The 16,892-nt window shown below is 46.0% G+C and overlaps 3 protein-coding genes across 4 annotated transcripts; all 3 read left to right on the forward strand.

The window, feature by feature from the left end:
• The first annotated feature begins 116 nt into the window (after positions 1–116).
• On the forward strand, positions 117–10,955 carry kif19 (kinesin family member 19). 2 transcript variants are annotated; one of them, XM_085904076.1, is made up of 20 exons: positions 117–230; positions 1,030–1,110; positions 5,883–5,993; positions 6,061–6,148; positions 6,246–6,382; positions 6,790–6,915; positions 6,996–7,190; positions 7,259–7,405; positions 7,484–7,606; positions 7,807–7,963; positions 8,036–8,210; positions 8,295–8,493; positions 8,576–8,846; positions 8,910–9,034; positions 9,128–9,279; positions 9,346–9,451; positions 9,523–9,646; positions 9,731–10,113; positions 10,186–10,351; positions 10,396–10,955. In XM_085904076.1, the coding sequence occupies exons 1-20, from the start codon at positions 192–194 to the stop codon at positions 10,557–10,559; spliced, it is 3,069 nt and encodes a 1,022-aa protein (XP_085760202.1). In that variant the 5' UTR covers positions 117–191; the 3' UTR covers positions 10,560–10,955. The 2 variants fall into 2 exon arrangements, with proteins under 2 accessions (XP_085760202.1, XP_085760203.1); XM_085904077.1 differs by having other exon boundaries at positions 10,423–10,955.
• A 344-nt stretch (positions 10,956–11,299) lies between these two features.
• On the forward strand, positions 11,300–14,255 carry LOC147039869 (uncharacterized). The gene is made up of 5 exons (XM_085903796.1): positions 11,300–11,440; positions 11,966–12,455; positions 12,521–12,721; positions 12,810–12,939; positions 13,011–14,255. The coding sequence occupies exons 2-5, from the start codon at positions 12,071–12,073 to the stop codon at positions 13,435–13,437; spliced, it is 1,143 nt and encodes a 380-aa protein (XP_085759922.1). The 5' UTR covers positions 11,300–11,440; positions 11,966–12,070; the 3' UTR covers positions 13,438–14,255.
• A 181-nt stretch (positions 14,256–14,436) lies between these two features.
• Positions 14,437–16,784, forward strand: LOC147039870 (rap1 GTPase-GDP dissociation stimulator 1-A). The gene is made up of 5 exons (XM_085903797.1): positions 14,437–14,655; positions 14,776–14,883; positions 15,004–15,126; positions 15,797–15,922; positions 16,005–16,784. Exons 1-5 carry the CDS (start codon positions 14,562–14,564, stop codon positions 16,460–16,462), a joined length of 909 nt encoding a protein of 302 aa, XP_085759923.1. The 5' UTR covers positions 14,437–14,561; the 3' UTR covers positions 16,463–16,784.
• The last annotated feature ends 108 nt before the right edge of the window (positions 16,785–16,892 follow it).

Consider the following 16,892-nt stretch of genomic DNA (forward strand, 5'->3'; position numbering starts at 1 on the left):
AGGTTGCAGCAGAGGGGCCGGCGCGCGACGGACGCTCGGGGCGAAGGAAGAAAAGCCAAAAGGAGGTCCGGGTGGGGCGCTGCAGGTGGAGGAGGAGGAGGAGGGGGGGGGGGGTTGCATGGTGGTCGGGCGCTACTAACGAATCCGGAGTGATGCACTCGAAGCTTGGCTGTGAGTGACGCGAAGTGAGCATGAAGGACACCGGAGAGTCGAAGGAGCAGCAACTCACGGTGAGTGCACAACTTCATTAACAACTTAACTATTGTAAGATGTTTTTAAGCATACTTATTAATTTGATCAAACGGTTCATGTACAGTATAACAAATGAATGATAAACAAGACAATTCAAATGGAAAAAAATATGGGTGAAATAACTAAAAATGAAACATCTGATCTGGACCTTCTGTTCATTTTAAGAAATGAATATGACGCATGATCACAAAAATGTGCTCAATCTTGAGCTAATCAGAATACAACCAAATCCATCATAGGTGTTTTCATTGAACAATTTTGTCACTTTTGCACAGTGCACAAGATTTGATATACTTTCCCACATAGCCTTACAAAAATACAACAATGAAAAAAAAATGCAGCACTTTGCATAAATACCAAATGTACCTGTCGTCTCGCCACTTAAAAACGCACCTAAAAAGAACAACGCAAATCAATTGGAGCATGATTAATGGTATACGCAGCGGGCCGTGGCATCGCTGTGAATTATTGAAGCGCTTGTGTTAGCCGTAACTGAGCCTCTCTTGTCCCAACACACTTTCTACTGACCACAAGTGGAATGACACCACATACGTATTACAAACACACCGTGAATAAATAAATAGCCGTCTTATTTTAACTAACATCAATCTAGCTCCCATTTGCACAATTGTTTGGTGAAATTGGAAATAATTGAATATGTGTATGAGCTTGTAAACTATATTCTGTGTGTGTTTGCTTCCATTTCTTTTTCTTGTCCTTCCAAGAAACCTACGCTTGGGGTTTCCCATTGTTGATTATTTGTTGTTATGTGTTTAGGTGGCCTTGAGGATTCGGCCGCTCAGTGATGGCGAGCAGGAAGAGACTGCGACCGTCGTGGCGCACAGGCTCGATGAACAGGTGAGAGCATTAAGTTTTGATCGCCTACGATGCGCGTGTGTGTGAGTGTGTGTGTGTGTGTGTGTGTGTGTGTGTGTGTGTGTGTGTGGAGGTCAGGAGGGTTTCTGCATGACGAAGGAGGCGTGGAGGTCATCTTACGTCAGGGCGCAAGGATAAAATGTCAGCCACGACCTCAAATGTCACATTTGGTGACAAGTGAAAAATCATGTAGGATGTGAGTCTTTAAACAAAATGGCCAACTTCCTGTACACTTTTGGTTATGTTTTTTTAGGACTTTTTTGTGGCTCGACTTGTAAAAAAAAAAAAATGCAGTTCCTCAGTTCTCTCTTTCTAGGCGTCACATTTGGTGACAAGTGAAAAATCATGTAGGATGTGAGTCTAAAGCTAAATGTCCGACTTCCTGTGACTTTTTGGTTTTGGCTTTTTAGGACTTTTTTTGTGGGCCGACTTATGAAAAAAAAAAATGCAGTTCCTGAGTTCTCTCTTTCTAGAACTTAGGCGACGTGAACTGCTACATTATCATCACACAAGAACGAGGTGCTCCTGAAGCTGCCGTGTTGTGAATTTCACACTATCCCCTGGTGGCCCTCGTTCAGGGTGCGAGCGTAATGACTGCAGATGATGTGGCGGCGGTGCTAATAAGCGTCGTGACTGGCGCGAGTAGCGTAATGGCGCCGGGCATGGCAACAGTTGACATGGTGACATCATCATCAGGGGCGTTTCCAAACCACCTAGGGGCTTTTGGCAAAAAAAAAAAAAAAAAACTTGCTAGAAGGGGGCCGATTGGTAAGATTCCTAAACCGGGCGTATCATTGCACCTGTGTCATTGACCGAATTTTTCGGGCTATAAGGCGCACCTTCGATGAATGGACCATTTTAAAATGTTGTCTTTATATAAGGCGCACTGGACTATAAGACCCACCATTAATGCATCATGTCAGATTTTTAATCCAAATCAAATCATTCTCCATTTTATCTTTTTTATTTCAACTTCAGACGCAAAAAATGACTTTATAATCACAAAATGATGATCCATAGTCTTTTTGATTCATGATTCATAGTCTTCAGCGGGGCTCTTATGATTGATTTCATGACACAATGCTTCGGGCCAATTTAGATTTAGGAAGTTGGTCCATATATAAGGTGCACTATCGGCTTTTGAGAAAATTTTAGGTTTTTTAGGTGGGCCTTATAGTCCAGAAAATACGGGATACAAACAAATATCAGCTGTTTCTCAGCACCCCCTTCAGTTTAAGCCCTGAAGCTTTTGTGTGGTCTTGGATAACATCATCATCATCATCTTGTGGCCTGGAGAGCACTTCCAAAAAGGGATAATCTCACCTCCTCCTAGGATCAGGCCTGTTTGCTTGTCCACATCCTGGATTGTAATTCAATTAGAGCCAGGCCCCCGGACAACATAAGCACCATGACATCATCATCTGTACTATCAACAAAAACAACGACATGGGGGGATAAGAGAGCCCCCCCCCCCCGTTGGTGCTGACTCAGCTCCCTCGTGCATGTTTGCTTACGCCCTCATTAAAACCGCAAGATTTGCTTCTACGAGGAGAGGCTACTTATGATAGTAAGTGGCGTGGATTAGGGGAATCCGCCTTGAGACAGGTTTTACGACGGTGGGCTTGGTATGAATGTAGATTTGAGGGTCACAATAACAACATTCGAGATCTATTGAGAAATGAATACAATTGCGACGTTTAGTTGTGAAACTCTTCTTCGTCTCTGGTGGGATTATACTGCCACCAAGTGGCCAACGTGTGCCCACAAGAAGGAGGAGCACAACGTGTAGTGAACTGATGCAAAAAAACACAATTCTGCTGGAAGTTTACCGATGGTATGTTTACGGCTCAAGGTTGAATACGAGTGGACTTTGTACTAAATAAAACCCGACACCACAGGTTTGTTTACAAAGTCCACGATGACCATATGGCGTGCAGGTAGCGCTCAGACAGATTAGGGTGGGGTGAGAGAAGGAGGGGGTCGCCACTAGATCTTGCTGTCTTGGCAGAGAGCACGACGACGAGATGAGCTGATTGGAACGTCTTGCGGCTCAGGTTAATTAAGCTTGCTTGCTTGCCAGCTGCTCTCACCAAATTGACGCTCGCTGAGCAACAGTTGAGCTTGCGGGGATGTAGTAGTCGCCAAGATTTATGAATGAGGTCATACAAAACTTATTTGTAGTGTTGAAACGTGCATGATTGTGTGTTTGCGATGCCAAACCACATGCCGCTTCACCAAAGACATGATGAACTGATGAGATATGTGTTTGTAATGTTTTGGAAAGCTTGTCAAACTGGTCTTCAGGCTTTGACAGCGGCACGAAGTGGGGGGGAGGCTTTATGGCCGGGGCCTTGTCGCCATGGAGACGCCCAGACAAGGACAGGGCCATTGTTTGTGGGGGGGGGGGTTCTTCTCCCTGTCACTCTGCATGCCTCCTTACGTGGGAGAAAGAGGGAGATGATGATGCTATTATTATTTATTACTGTTATTGTTTATTTGCATCATTTTTGCATTTTTTGTGAATTATTTTATCTATGTTACTTGTTTTTGTTATTTATTACATTTATATATGTTGGCATTTTTTTTATTTACCCCCTCTGCCAATACTGCTCTTTTGATCTTTTATTCTATTTCTTGTATTATCATGTTTTTTTTAAATCACAAGAAAGAGGGAGATGATGACGCTATTATTATTTATTAGTGTTATTTTATATTTGCATCATTTTTGCATTTTTTTTCATCAATTTTATTTGTTACTTGTTTTTATTATTTATTACATTTATATATTTTTGTCTTTTTTTATTTACCCCCTCTCCCAATACTGCTCATTTGATCTTTTATTGTATTTCTTGTATTATCATATATTTTTTTAAAATAACAAAATTTGCTTGGGATGGAACAGCCATTATGGCTGATGTTCCGTCATTATCTTTTCAAAGTGAGAAATTCATCGTGGTGGATAATGGACACTCATTTTGACAACAAAAGAACATCTCAAGGCTGTGTGCTTTACTAACAGAGGCGTTTAGAAAAGAAGAAATCCTCAGGTGGCACAACTTGACTCTCGGTGACCTAGTTGAAAGATTTCCCGTTAATGGTGAGAAAAGGGGGACACTTGTTCTGACTTTTTTTTTTTCGAATGAGATGATGTGGTTGCACAAGTGTGCACACCCTCTCGTGACAGAGTGGAATGAAAACCTCGCTCGGTTGTTTCTACTCAGAGTATTCTATATGCCTCAACCAGCGAGAGTGGGAGGGGGAACGAGGGGGGAGCCGAGCGGGACCCTGAAGGGGGCTCAGGAGTGTAGTGGCACTCTCATCAAACACAAGCTTCGACCCTCATCGTGACGGATGAGGAGCATGGCAATTATCACGATGAGTTCTTGCTCTCTTATGAAAAATGGTGACTTTTTACAATGTCACCTTGGTCTCGTTGTGAGTCGCGCGTCGGGTTGAGTCGTGGGTAGTGTGTGCCGAGGCAGACAGACTTCTTATATAACAGCGGCCAGACGACACTTCACCTGTAAGAAGATCCAGGCTGGCATTGGCGGGGGCGCACCGAGGGCAGCTGGCAGATAAGCGATAACTTTCCAGCGCTTTGGTTGCATTTCGGAAAAAGGTCGACGATGACGAATGTCGTGCTTTCTCCCTTGTGTTTTTGCAAATAAGCACGGATTATCTTTCAAAATCAAAAAATAATGCATCTCCTAATCGTCTTATAATGGTCTTGTGGCTATCGCTGCAGTTCCAACACAATTATCTTGAAATCCCACGTGTTCCCATTTTTACATTTCGCAGAAAACACGCCGTCTCCACGGTGACAAATGGACGTGGCGTCCAGATAGATACCCGTGCGCGCATGCAGATACATACAAAAGCGCTTGTCTTAATCTTGCCGGCACACGCTGGAAAAAGCCGACGACCCCGTGACCTCGGAGGCCGGTGTCATAAAGAGGACAAACAAATGCGAGCAATAAATTTGATGACGTCCAGTGATTTTGTGTGTGCGTGAAAGAACGTTATCTGGGTAATTGTTGACCGAATCCACTAGGAGTCGTTTTCCCTTTCAATTCCAACTCTGATATTGTTGTTTAGTTTGTAAATTGCAGAATTCAACCCGAGACAAAAAATGCCACTGGTTTGTTCTGTGTGACAAAATATTGTTGATTGTTGACGTAAGGGTTCTTATCAAACAGTTGGTGTTTGGTGGGCGGAGCCTCTGCAGCTTCTGTAACTCAATAAAGGGCGGATGGGAGGAGACGTGTTATCACCCCGACACCCTCGTTCGTCTATACAAGGAGCCTGGGAGTTAAATTTGGAAGCATTGCATCATCATCATGCTTGGTGTGTGTGTGCGTGTGTGTGTTACCAAAACAACCGCGTTACATCCTCTTGTAAAGCAAAACGGTCTATAGGAGCCATGCCTGAAGTCAGCCATTTTGTTTAAAAACATTTTGGAGTCTATTGCAAGTAAACCTCCACAAAAAAAAAAAGAATATGTCCAAAATATTTATTTTTTAATTGTTATGATATTAATATATATTATTATAAGTATCATATATTGTGTTATTATAATTATTTATACAATGATTAAAATGTATGGCTCAGAAAAACCTGTTTTAGCCACCCATGTAATTTCTGAACTCAGCCATTTTGTTAGGAAGCATTTTGTTGTCTGTTGCGAGTCAACCCACACAAAAAAAAGTTTAAAAATGTGTGGCTCCTTTTATTTCTCCATTTACTCCTCAAATTAGATGGTCATCCTGATGGACCCCATGGAGGACCCCGATGATGTCCTGCGGGCCAACCGTTCCAGGGAAAAGACATACGTCTTTGATGTTGCCTTTGATTACTCGACCAGTCAAGTGAGTCCAAAAAATAAAATGCTCACAAAAGGTTTTTGCTGCATTGAAACATTTGCTCCGCGTGCAGGAGGAGGTGTACCGCGCCACCACCAAGGGTCTGATCGAGGGCCTCATTTCGGGCTATAACGCCACCGTGTTTGCCTACGGACCCACAGGTTAATGTTACTGTGCAAGAAAGAGGATAAACTCTTGGATAGTAAAATATTATTTGATCCAGTACATTCTAAAACTTTTTGGGTGGGTGTTGTCCAGGTTGCGGGAAAACATACACAATGCTGGGTACCGACAAGGAGCCCGGCATCTACGTCCGAACCCTCAACGACCTCTTCCGGGCCATCGAGGAAACCAGCGATGACATGATGTACAGCGTCTCCATGTCTTATCTGGAGGTGGGATTAATGTCATTTTTTAATCAACACAAATTGACAAAGTGGCACGTCCCAATATTTTTGTTACTTCAGCAGAAGGCTGGATGTCATTTTTCCTCAAACAGATGATTACTCCCATCAAGAGGAGTCTTCTCGGCATCCGACGTTTCTTTTTATTGCGCGGATGTCATTAGGCGCCCGTTATTGAAGCTGCCGTGCGGCAAAGTGGGTTGTTAAAAAAAAAAAAAAAACTCAGCTGGCGGATGTTTCCAGATGAGTGCTGCTGTTTCCAGGCACTAAAGAGCTTGAAAGCTTTTTTTACCGCCTCCACACAGTCACATAAATGCAGATGATATCTATCTATAGTCACACCATTTCAATATAGAAGTTGAAAAAAAATGAAAAATATGAAATACATATGATTGTAGATCTACAACGAGATGATAAGAGACCTGCTCAACCCATCTTCAGGCTTCCTGGACCTCAGAGAGGATTCCAAAGGCGAGATTCAGGTGGCGGGCATCACCGAAGTGTCCACCATTAACGCTCAGGAGGTCATTCCTGTTTTTTTCAATAACCACACTGCACAATCTGCGCAATTTCACAAGTGTGTGTGTGTGTGTGTTTGTGTCAGATTATGGAACTCCTGATGAAGGGCAATAAGCAGCGTACGCAGGAGCCTACGGCCGCCAACCGGACGTCGTCGCGCTCTCATGCTGTGCTGCAGGTGGCTGTCAAGCAGCAGAGTCGCTGCCGGGACGTTCTGCAGGAGGTCCGCTTTGCTCGACTCTTCATGATCGACCTGGCCGGCTCTGAGCGAGCAGCGCAGGTGTGTGGATTCTGTATGTGCGTGTGTTTGTTTTTTTCTGAGTTGACTCACATCTGCCTGTCAATCAGACCCAGAATCGAGGTCAGAGGTTAAAAGAGGGCGCCCACATCAACCGCTCCCTCTTGGCGTTGGGCAACTGCATCAATGCGCTGAGCGACAAGAACGGCAACAAGTACGTCAACTATCGAGACAGCAAGCTGACCAGACTGCTTAAGGTATTGATTATGATGGATCAATGGTGGAGGGATCTTGGGGGGGGGCTTCTGTTGATTGATTATGTCTTTGATTGACAGGACTCGTTGGGGGGCAACAGCCGAACCGTCATGATTGCCCACATCAGTCCCGCCTCGGTAGCTTTTGAGGAGTCCCGCAACACGCTGACATACGCCGACCGTGCCAAAAGTATTCGCACGCGGGTGAGCTGACAAGAGGAAAATATAGTACATTTAAATGTTGGCAATAGCGCCCTCTGTTGGTCTGTTGTATTATTGCCTTCATTGTTTTGAAAAACAAGTTCAAAGTCAAAGTCAAAGTCAAAGTCCGCTTTATTGTGTTGATTGCATTGCTGTGAATAAAATACAATTCCATTGAAATCTTATGGTTGTGTGTGCCCCAGGTGAAGAAGAACCTGATCAATGTGTCCTACCACATTGCTCAGTACACTAACATCATCTCGGACCTTCGCTGCGAGATCGAGAGACTCAAAAAGAAGATGGCCGACCAAGCGAGCCGCCGGCCCACCTCCGAGAGGACCGACATCCGTAACGTGCAAGGTGAAGCTGCGCAATCTCCTCTTATCTGAAAACTAGTTTGGATTTAATGTTCCGGTTATCGTCCTCTCACAGCCGAGGTCCAGGCGCACGCCTGCCAGCAGAGTCGGGCAGAAATGGACCAGCTGAGGGAGCAGCTCCTGGAGGCCTTCCGCCAGCAGATGGATATCCGCAGAAACCTAATGGAGCTGGAGACCAGCAACACGGAGATCCAGATGGATACCTCCAAGCAGCTGCTCACCATTGCAGAGTAAGATTTTCTTGAACAAAAAAATAAAACACTGCAGAGAACTCCTCAACTATTCAGAATGTTCATGTGATGTCTTGTCTTCAGCTGGGAGCATGAACGCAGCAGGCGACGACGGAAGTGGCGAGCGGAAAAGCGAAAGGAAAGCGTCAGCAAGGACGACAGCGAGAAGGAGTCCGATTCACCGGAGTCTCCGCCGGATGTAACTGAGACAGAGGAGGTGGCCATAGCCAGAGAGAACCTGGTGGCCCTCATGACAGAGCAGAAGAAGCTCCACAAACAGAAGGTCTCTTTCTCCTTTTTTTTTTTAATCTCAAATCAATTATTTATTTATTTAATGGCCGATGGGTTTTTTTGGGGGTCTAAAGGCGCAACTGGAGCGGCGCTTCCTGGAGCTCCGCGACCAGGCCCGGCAACTGGAAGAACTGCTACCCCGGCGGGTGAGCTCGGACGAGCAGCGCGAGGTGCTTGGCCTCCTGTGCAAGGTCCACGAGCTGGAGATCGAGAATGCCGAATTACAATCGCACGCTCTGCTGAAGGACAATGTGATCCGGCAGAAGAATTTTGTGGTCCGCCGCTTTGAGATGCACCGGCACCTTTGCGACGAGCTCATCCGACAGCAGCGGCAGTTCATTGACGGTTAGTACCTCCCGCTATTTCGACTAGTTAAGGTCTACTGACTGACCCGTGTTGTCTCTCTAGAGCACAGTCTGCTAGTGCCGCCCCACCTCCAGGAGCTCTATGATATGTACGCCAGAGAACGAGATGAGAGGAAACTGGACCGTGCTGCGGCTCTTGAGAACATCACCACGAGTCACACCGTTAAGGTACATACAAAAACCCCCAAAAAATATTTTCAAAAAAGGTCCTAACGCAAGAGTCACAAGAATAATCATTCGAAGGATACCCCACATTTCCAGGGGGGCTCCCTACCCAAGATCATCGGCCTGGCTCCTCAGGCTCGTGACACCGTTCAAGACGTGGACTCGGACCAGGATTGCGTACACCCTGACGAAAGACATGTCAAACTTCGTCGCCACACGTTGCCCCCCATTCTGCCTGAGCCAGAACAGTGAGGACTTGTCGACAATGGTAACAAGTTATCGGGATTTTGACATTTTTTCTTTTCTGGTGTCAGGGACAGTGAGAGAGTTTTCAAAAACATTGCTCATGCACGACACATGAAAATATCAGTGGTGATGACCCCTCCTCCCATACACATCAACGGGAAGGGCAACAGAGAGGTGAGTGAGAGCAGATGGGTGACAATTCAGTTGTTGTTGTTTGAACACAACGGCGCCATCTGTCTGCGCAGTTGCAGCCACCGGTGCCAGTCAGCTCGCTGAGCTACTCTCACCTCAGCCACAGCGTTAGCAGCCAGCTGGATTCATCTCCCGAGAGCAGCGAGGCGGGTGTCGACGCCCCGCTTTCACGAAATGGTAAGTCACCTGTTGCCAGGTGAAGTTTCAAAAACAATCCCAACAAACTTTTCCGTTTTTTGGTTTTTTTTGTTTGTTTTTAAGAGAGGCAGCGGATCCTCAAAGGTGTCCAGAACATTTCGGTGAAGGCAGCACGGCGGCGCTGCAAAGCTCGCGAGGTGGAGGCCTTGCGCTTGCCGCCCGCCCCCTCCCCCGTGGAGCCCGCCACGCAGAAGAGCCGCCTCTTTGGCGGCGACACGGCCCCCAGGGGTCTGCCGGTGCGGCGTGGCAGACAGCTCAGCCCGGAGCTCCGGCACGCCACCTCCGACGACAACCTGTCCAGCAGCACCGGCGAGGGGCCCGGCCTCCAAGCCACCTGGACACGGCACCACAAGCTCACCGGCAAAAACCAAACACCGCTAGACTCCGACTTTGAGGCGCGCCGTAAGAAGAGGCGCTCACGCTCTTTTGAGGTCACTGGGCAAGCAGTGAGTGAATGCGGCAAAAAACATACAAGTATAAACATATGACCGTAAACATGATCTTTTTCTCACATCTAGGTGCCTCAATCCAAAACAAACACAGCTGCAAAATTCCGCCCCTTGGACAGCACGTCAGATGCTCACCTCCACGTCAGCGGTCAGTCACAGGTTCCCGTGCTCCGCCCCCAGTTCAGAGTCCCGCCTCTTGCCAAAGTCAGGGTACCAAATGGCAGCCAGCAAGCAGGTACATGGTCTACAGTAACCATGACATTAAAATTGTTTTTGAAGAACTCTTGCCACGTCCTTCTCGTGCAGGCCCAAATTCGGAGATCCCTGCAGTCCAGACAAATAACCTGAAGCGCATCCCCTTTCTGCGGCAACCCCAGCCGCCCCTCTACATGGCTACCACCACCACCACAATAGGGAGCCAGCAGCGACCACGCCGACACTGAGCGTTATTTTGACTTGAACAATGCGAGATGCACAAACCAGGAAGTCTGGATGGTGATGGAAAGAACGCATCATCGTGCCTGCAGACACCAAAGATCATTACGTGTCCATTTTGTGTCTAAATGTGTTCAAAAAAAGAAAAAGATTGCTATGTGTTTCTTTATTGTCACATTTGTAGGCCTTCTGTAGAGTCTTCAGTGAATGCATGTTTTTGCAAAGTGGGCAGAGACCTCTCGAGAGAGGTGTTTATTACTATTTGTTGTGCTGCCTCAATTCTTGTGTTTTCATTTGAATGTATTTATTCATTTTATTTTCATTCTTTAACAATTGCCTTGCTGTTTTTATTTGATTTCCATTTTCTGTGCTTTCTTTTGTACATTTTTTAATGACTACCAAAATAAATTGGGGAGGAAAAAAAATGTAACAATCTACTTTATTTTATTCTTCTTTATTTACCCTTAAAATGTAGGTCAATGACAAACGAGAAAATGTGTGACATTATGAAACAAATAGTGGGTGCTGCTCGGGAAATAAGGACATGATCTTCTAAGAATAATAATTTCGCATCATGTATCAAAACTTTCTGTGATTGAATCACATTCAATTTTATTCCTACTTTTGTGTATTATATATTCAATATCATCAATATTTATTGGTCTATATACATGTGAACGTTGTTGTATATTTTTTAGCCAATCGCAAGCCACTTTCTAAATGACTGACGTGTCAACCAGCTAATGAGCGTCGAGATTAAGCGTATCCGGGAGTGGTGCACGTAGAGCTGATTTGCAACCCGCCGACGAGCTAGCAGAGAAGAAAGCAAAATGTCGCTTGACTCGACCAGGACCGTTCTAGGATCAGTGGGTCTTAAGCGAGAAAGTCGGTGAGTGCAACTACCGTCACTGACTGGTGGAGCGATGGCGCACCACCAAAAGCTGCTCAGGAGAGATTCTGTCCTAACCATAGTACCAAACAAAACAACCCGCCGGTGGCAGCCATTTTGAAATGCTTCGAAAGTGGAAATGATAAAAAGCCAGGATATGTGTTTCTGTTATTCTCGTGACATCATTCACTTTTAAACTACAGCCATGATGTGTGCCCATGTACACACACACATGCATGAGAGAAAGTCTCAAATAAAGTACGTTTGAGCAGCAGTAATTAGATCTTGGAACATTAGCAGGACAATTACCTGCAGAAAGTTCAGAGGGCATATCACTTTCTGCTGTTAATAGACCGTTTCCCTATGATGTCATGCACAACCATGTTTTGTTTTGTTCCTGCGCTTATTGAAAATTTGCATCCAGAGAATCCTGCCAATCTCAAACACCAGCGCAAAAGAACTTCTTGTTGAATATGCGATCACCTGGGGTTGTATAATGTTTACAATATGCACTTTATCTTACAGGAAGCATCCAAATTGACGAGGAACCTACTCCAGATATAACCATAAAGTAAACAGTTAAACTGCAAGCTACTTACTACCTGATCCACTGATTGATTCAGTGACAAGATGGAGCAATCTACAAGGGTGGTGGGCCTGGATGCTCAGGGCAACATGCTTTTCACCATGGTGAAGCCAGTCATGGGAATATTTCAGGTGTCCTCAGACCAAATGATGACCCAGGGCGGGATGGGTCTGCAGAGTTTACCTGAAAATACGCTGATCCTGCCTCCTCCACAAGATCAGGTCCCATTGGAGACCACCCAGGTGGAGATGCATGCCATCCAGCCTCATCTCCAGACTCAGATGCAGCTGTCGTCTGCCACATTACAGACTGAGGAACCCATCCACAGTCAGCCACAGAACTCCAGTACCACTTCAGAGTTCTCCACACAGATGCCCTTTGCGGAGGTGTCATCACTCCTGGATCCCAACATGAAAGGATCCAAGGCTAGTAAGTGGCTCCTCTGAAAACTTTCTGATTAAAATGACCCCTTAGTCACGGTCCTCCAATTTCAGGGAAACATCTCATCTCCTACGATGAGATCAAGCGCCGTCTCCAGGCTCCGGAGAAGATGTCCCTGCGCTCGTTGGCCGCCTACACGCGAGTGAGCCGAGGTCCAGCTAGCAAGAAGACGCTGCTGGAGTCTCTGAGCGTCCTCGGCCTCACGCCTAGCACGACTACCTCTGTTTCCTCATCCTTCTCCAAACTCACTGAAGGTGAAAAGATAAGCTAGATGAAATTAGTTTGGTAGATGACGTGGAGGAAACACACCTCGTTTGCGACTCAATATGTATTTGTCGTCAGGTGACACCAGAGCATTGTGCGACGACATGAAGGACTTCTCCCATGACTACATTGACTACGGCAACATGGCCAAACAGCTAATCCCTGAAACAAACACAGTCCAACACTGGTCCAAAATCATCGAGACCAAGTAATTATTTGCAGGCGCTGATATTTTGAAACGGAAGAGGAAAGTATCAGAAGTATTTTGTCTCCATGCAGGAATCACCTGGAGGACATGCGCAAATGTTTCAAGGACCCGGTCAACAGCGGCGCCTTCGACAGCGCGACGCACGGCCTCGGTCTAGGAATGCTGGACGTGGCCCTGGACATGATCGTCACAGCAATCAAACATCAGATCCGCATCCTCTCCGGTGCTGCCGCCGAGCCTCAGGAGTCTGCCGCGCCGACTCACCGCACCCGCCGGCGACAACGCCGGTGTCACAAGACGAGCCTCGGCGTCAAGGAGCCGGGGAAGGTCATCTCAAAAAGCAAAGGACGAAGCAGAGGGAAGAAGAAGGTCCAGCAGGAAAATATAGTGGAGGTGGAGTCCTGCAAGACGGAAGGCATGCAAGGCAACGTGCTAACTTTGGTGTCTGTGGGCTATGAGACTGTTTCCACCGGTCTTGATGGCTCCACACCGGCTTGACATGTCATCGTGTTTACATTTATTAGATTGTGCTCAGGAAGGACCAAAAAGGTTCAAAGAATATCTGTAGTATTTAAAGTTAAAGTCCCAATGATCATTGTCACACACACATCTGGGTGTGGTGAAATTTGTCCTCTGCATTTAACCCATCCCCACGTGATTTTGATCCGTCCCATGGGGGAGCAGCGAGCAGTAGCGGTGCCGCGCTCGGGAATCATTTGGTGATCTAACCCCCCAATTCCCACCCTTAATGCTGAGTGCTAAGCAGGGAGGCAATGGGTTCCATTTTCATAGTCTTTGGTACGACCCGGCCGGGGTTTGAACCCACAACCTTCCCGTCTCAGGGCGGACACTCTACTACTAGGCCACTGAGCTGGTTGTATTTGTATTTACTGTATGTTCAAATCCAGGTCTCGCTCTGTGTACCGTATTTTCCGGACTATAAGGCGCACCTTCAATGAATGGCCCATTTTTAAAACTTTGTCCTTATATAAGGCATGTCCGATTTTTAATCCAAATCAAATCATTCGTTTAAATTTTTTTTTTTATTTCAACTTCAGATGCAACAAATTACTTTAAAATCACAAAATAATGATCCATAGTCTTTTTGATTCACGATTCATAGTCTTCAGTAGGCCACTTACAATTGATTTCATGACACAATGCTTCGGGCCAGTTTAAATTTAGGAATTTAGTCCATATATAAGGCGCACTGTCGGCTTTTGAGAACATTTTAGATTTTTAGGTGCGCCTTTTAGTCGGGAAAATATGGTATTAAGAATTGGTAGCAATCCATAAAGATATTCTTGTTATAATTTTCTTTGGTTGTTGTTTTTTTTTTTTAGTTAATTTGCATGACATGATTCCTCCCCCCCCCCCCCCCGAAGTGTCCAAAGCGCCATGGGGAGGTTTTAGGACTGTCAAAATACCAGCAGCCAAGCTGCTAATACCTCAACTATACACGCACATCGTGCACAGATGGTAAAAGAGGAGCTTTGAGTGTGGCGGGGATTTGCATTAAAGCCGACAGGACTGAGAGCCGGCGTGGAACGCCAAACGCTTTTCAACCTCGACCAGGGCTGGATATGTTAAGAGGGAGATTGTTGGAATAACAAAAAGCCGCGATGGGACATTCCACCATGCCACTCACATTTACGTACCAGTGTGCCAACAGGGATAAACACAAAAGCGGTCGTCTGCATCCCTCCACGCCAAACGGTGAGTGCGGTCCTGAAGGTTTTACACAATTTGTCTTTCAGTGGGCAAATAAATAGATGGAGGACTCCAAAAAGGTCATCGTTTCTCATCCAAGCCCCCTTTTTTCCTCCCCTGCCACAGAGAACCTGAACAACGCATTGGGTGCCATCAGGGTGCTGGGTTTCGAGCGGATTGAAGATGAGCTGAAGCCTCACTTGTGCACAGTGCTGGTGAACATCCAGGAGAGGAGTGAGTCTTGACACAAATGTTTGAATTGAAAAGATTCCTTCAGCCAATGCAAGTTGATTTATCAATGTTAGCAACAATAAAAACAAGGCAAGATTTAACACGGTGACGTCATTCATCCAGACAAAGGCGCCGCCGAGCAAGTTGTGATCAGCGGGATTCTTCCGGTTTTGGCGCTGTTGCTGAGGGAAAGAGGGCCCCTGGCGCTGATAACCACGCAACTGGTAGCTGAACTTGCCAAGGAATGTAAGTGTCTATTCACGAGACCATAATGACCGATCTATCCGGTACCACTTCTTAGTTTGCTATAATGTGGGGCCTGTTAGAGATGTTCCTAACAGGGCCCATGGTGGTTTTGGGGACATTTGAATGGACATTCATACTCACCCGCCATGTTAATTATTTTCTTGAATTACTTTCTGAACACGTTATATGCAAATAGTACTGTGTTGTATTTGGGGAGGTCAACAAGGCACCTGGGACAACCACGGGGGTCCTCAGTACCCGGAAGTAGTTGACAGTGAGCGGGAGTTTCGCCGGGTCTTGACTTTAACTGTCGCTGTTGTGTGTTTCAGGTGAGTAACGCTGTTGAAAAGATGATGATCAGAACTCTCAATACTGCTGGTAGTCGGAGCTCATTTTGGTTTGAGAATATGATACATACGGTTACGGTTGTACAATGTCTGATTTTGCGTATAACGTGGACAGCGTGTGATGTTTATAAGGGGTTCTCAGTACCCGGAAGTAGTTTCGCCGGGTCTTGACTGTAACTGCTGCCGCCGCCGCCGCTGTTGTGTGTGTTTCAGTAAATGTATTATTTTAACAACAAACCCCGCATGCGTGGAGTGATTCGCTTCCACGCGTGCGACAATAAAATCGACATGACGTGACATTGTTTTTTTTCATTTATGTCAAGCGGTGATACGGAAAGGGTTTGGAGATGCCGGTCTGGTTACGGCTCTGCTGTCTGTGCTGACCAGTGCGGACCAGGATCTGCTGAGGCATGCGGTCCAGGCCATCACTCGCATGTCTTTTGACAGCTGTGAGTATGGAAAGTAAAGAGGATAAATAAAAACTATTCAGCAAAATAGCAATGGCACTCATTTTATTCTCTATCTCATCAGGTAAGCATCAGAAACTGTTACTGCGCAAAGGGGCGCTACCTCGTCTGGTCGCTGTCCTGCTGCGATTCCCCGGCAACGAGGCCTTAGAGGAGGTATGCCTCCGGGCCCTGTGCAACCTCAGTGGCATGAGCATAGCAGAGGAGGCCAGTGTCGTGTGGGAGAGAGGCACACCAGCCCAGCCACAGGAATGCATATTTCGTGGCGTGTCGCCACCACACAAGTGCGGCTTCGTGACCCCGGTGACCGTGGTGCGTGTGTGTCAATGGGCGCCGGGGCAGTATGCCATCGGTGTGGAGCTGGTGCAACGTTGTTCCGCCTCCTTCTTGAACTTTCACAAAAGCGAGAAGCCCACTCGATGGCTCCCTTTCTTTATCTTTGGGAGATGTTCCAAAATGGCAAACAGGAACAGTCTGAGACGCTCCAGTCTGAAGACACTAGTCTTCCACGCCTTCCTCTAATAGTAACATACTAACTTTGAGATCTATTTTTTGGCTCAAATTCGGTTGATGCGGAAACAAAGTGGACTTTTACAACAGTTTACAATGATGTAAAGGCAGCTTATACTCAGGAGTACCCCACATTGTTTTTATATGTTTCAAAAAATGAAGAATTCCTTTATTGTTGTAATATTTTTTCTGTTTTTTAAAAGTGCATGTGTCAAAGGTAGGAAATGTGGATGTTTTTGTTCAGAAAATCTTGATGGAACTGCGGCTCAGCATCCTCCTGCTGTTTGTTTGTTTGTTTGTTTGTTTGTTTGTTTGTTTGTTTGTTTTTTTGAATGTATAAATGTGTCAAGAATTCAAACGATGTGCTTCAAGTGATTGGGTTAAAAAAAAAAATGTAATTTAACCGGCCAATGGATATTTATCTTCTAGATCAAGGGTCCCG

This window comes from Syngnathus leptorhynchus, chromosome 22 (genome assembly GCF_054491065.1).
Source record: "Syngnathus leptorhynchus isolate UIUO chromosome 22, UIUO_Slep, whole genome shotgun sequence".
NCBI lineage: Eukaryota > Metazoa > Chordata > Actinopteri > Syngnathiformes > Syngnathidae > Syngnathus > Syngnathus leptorhynchus.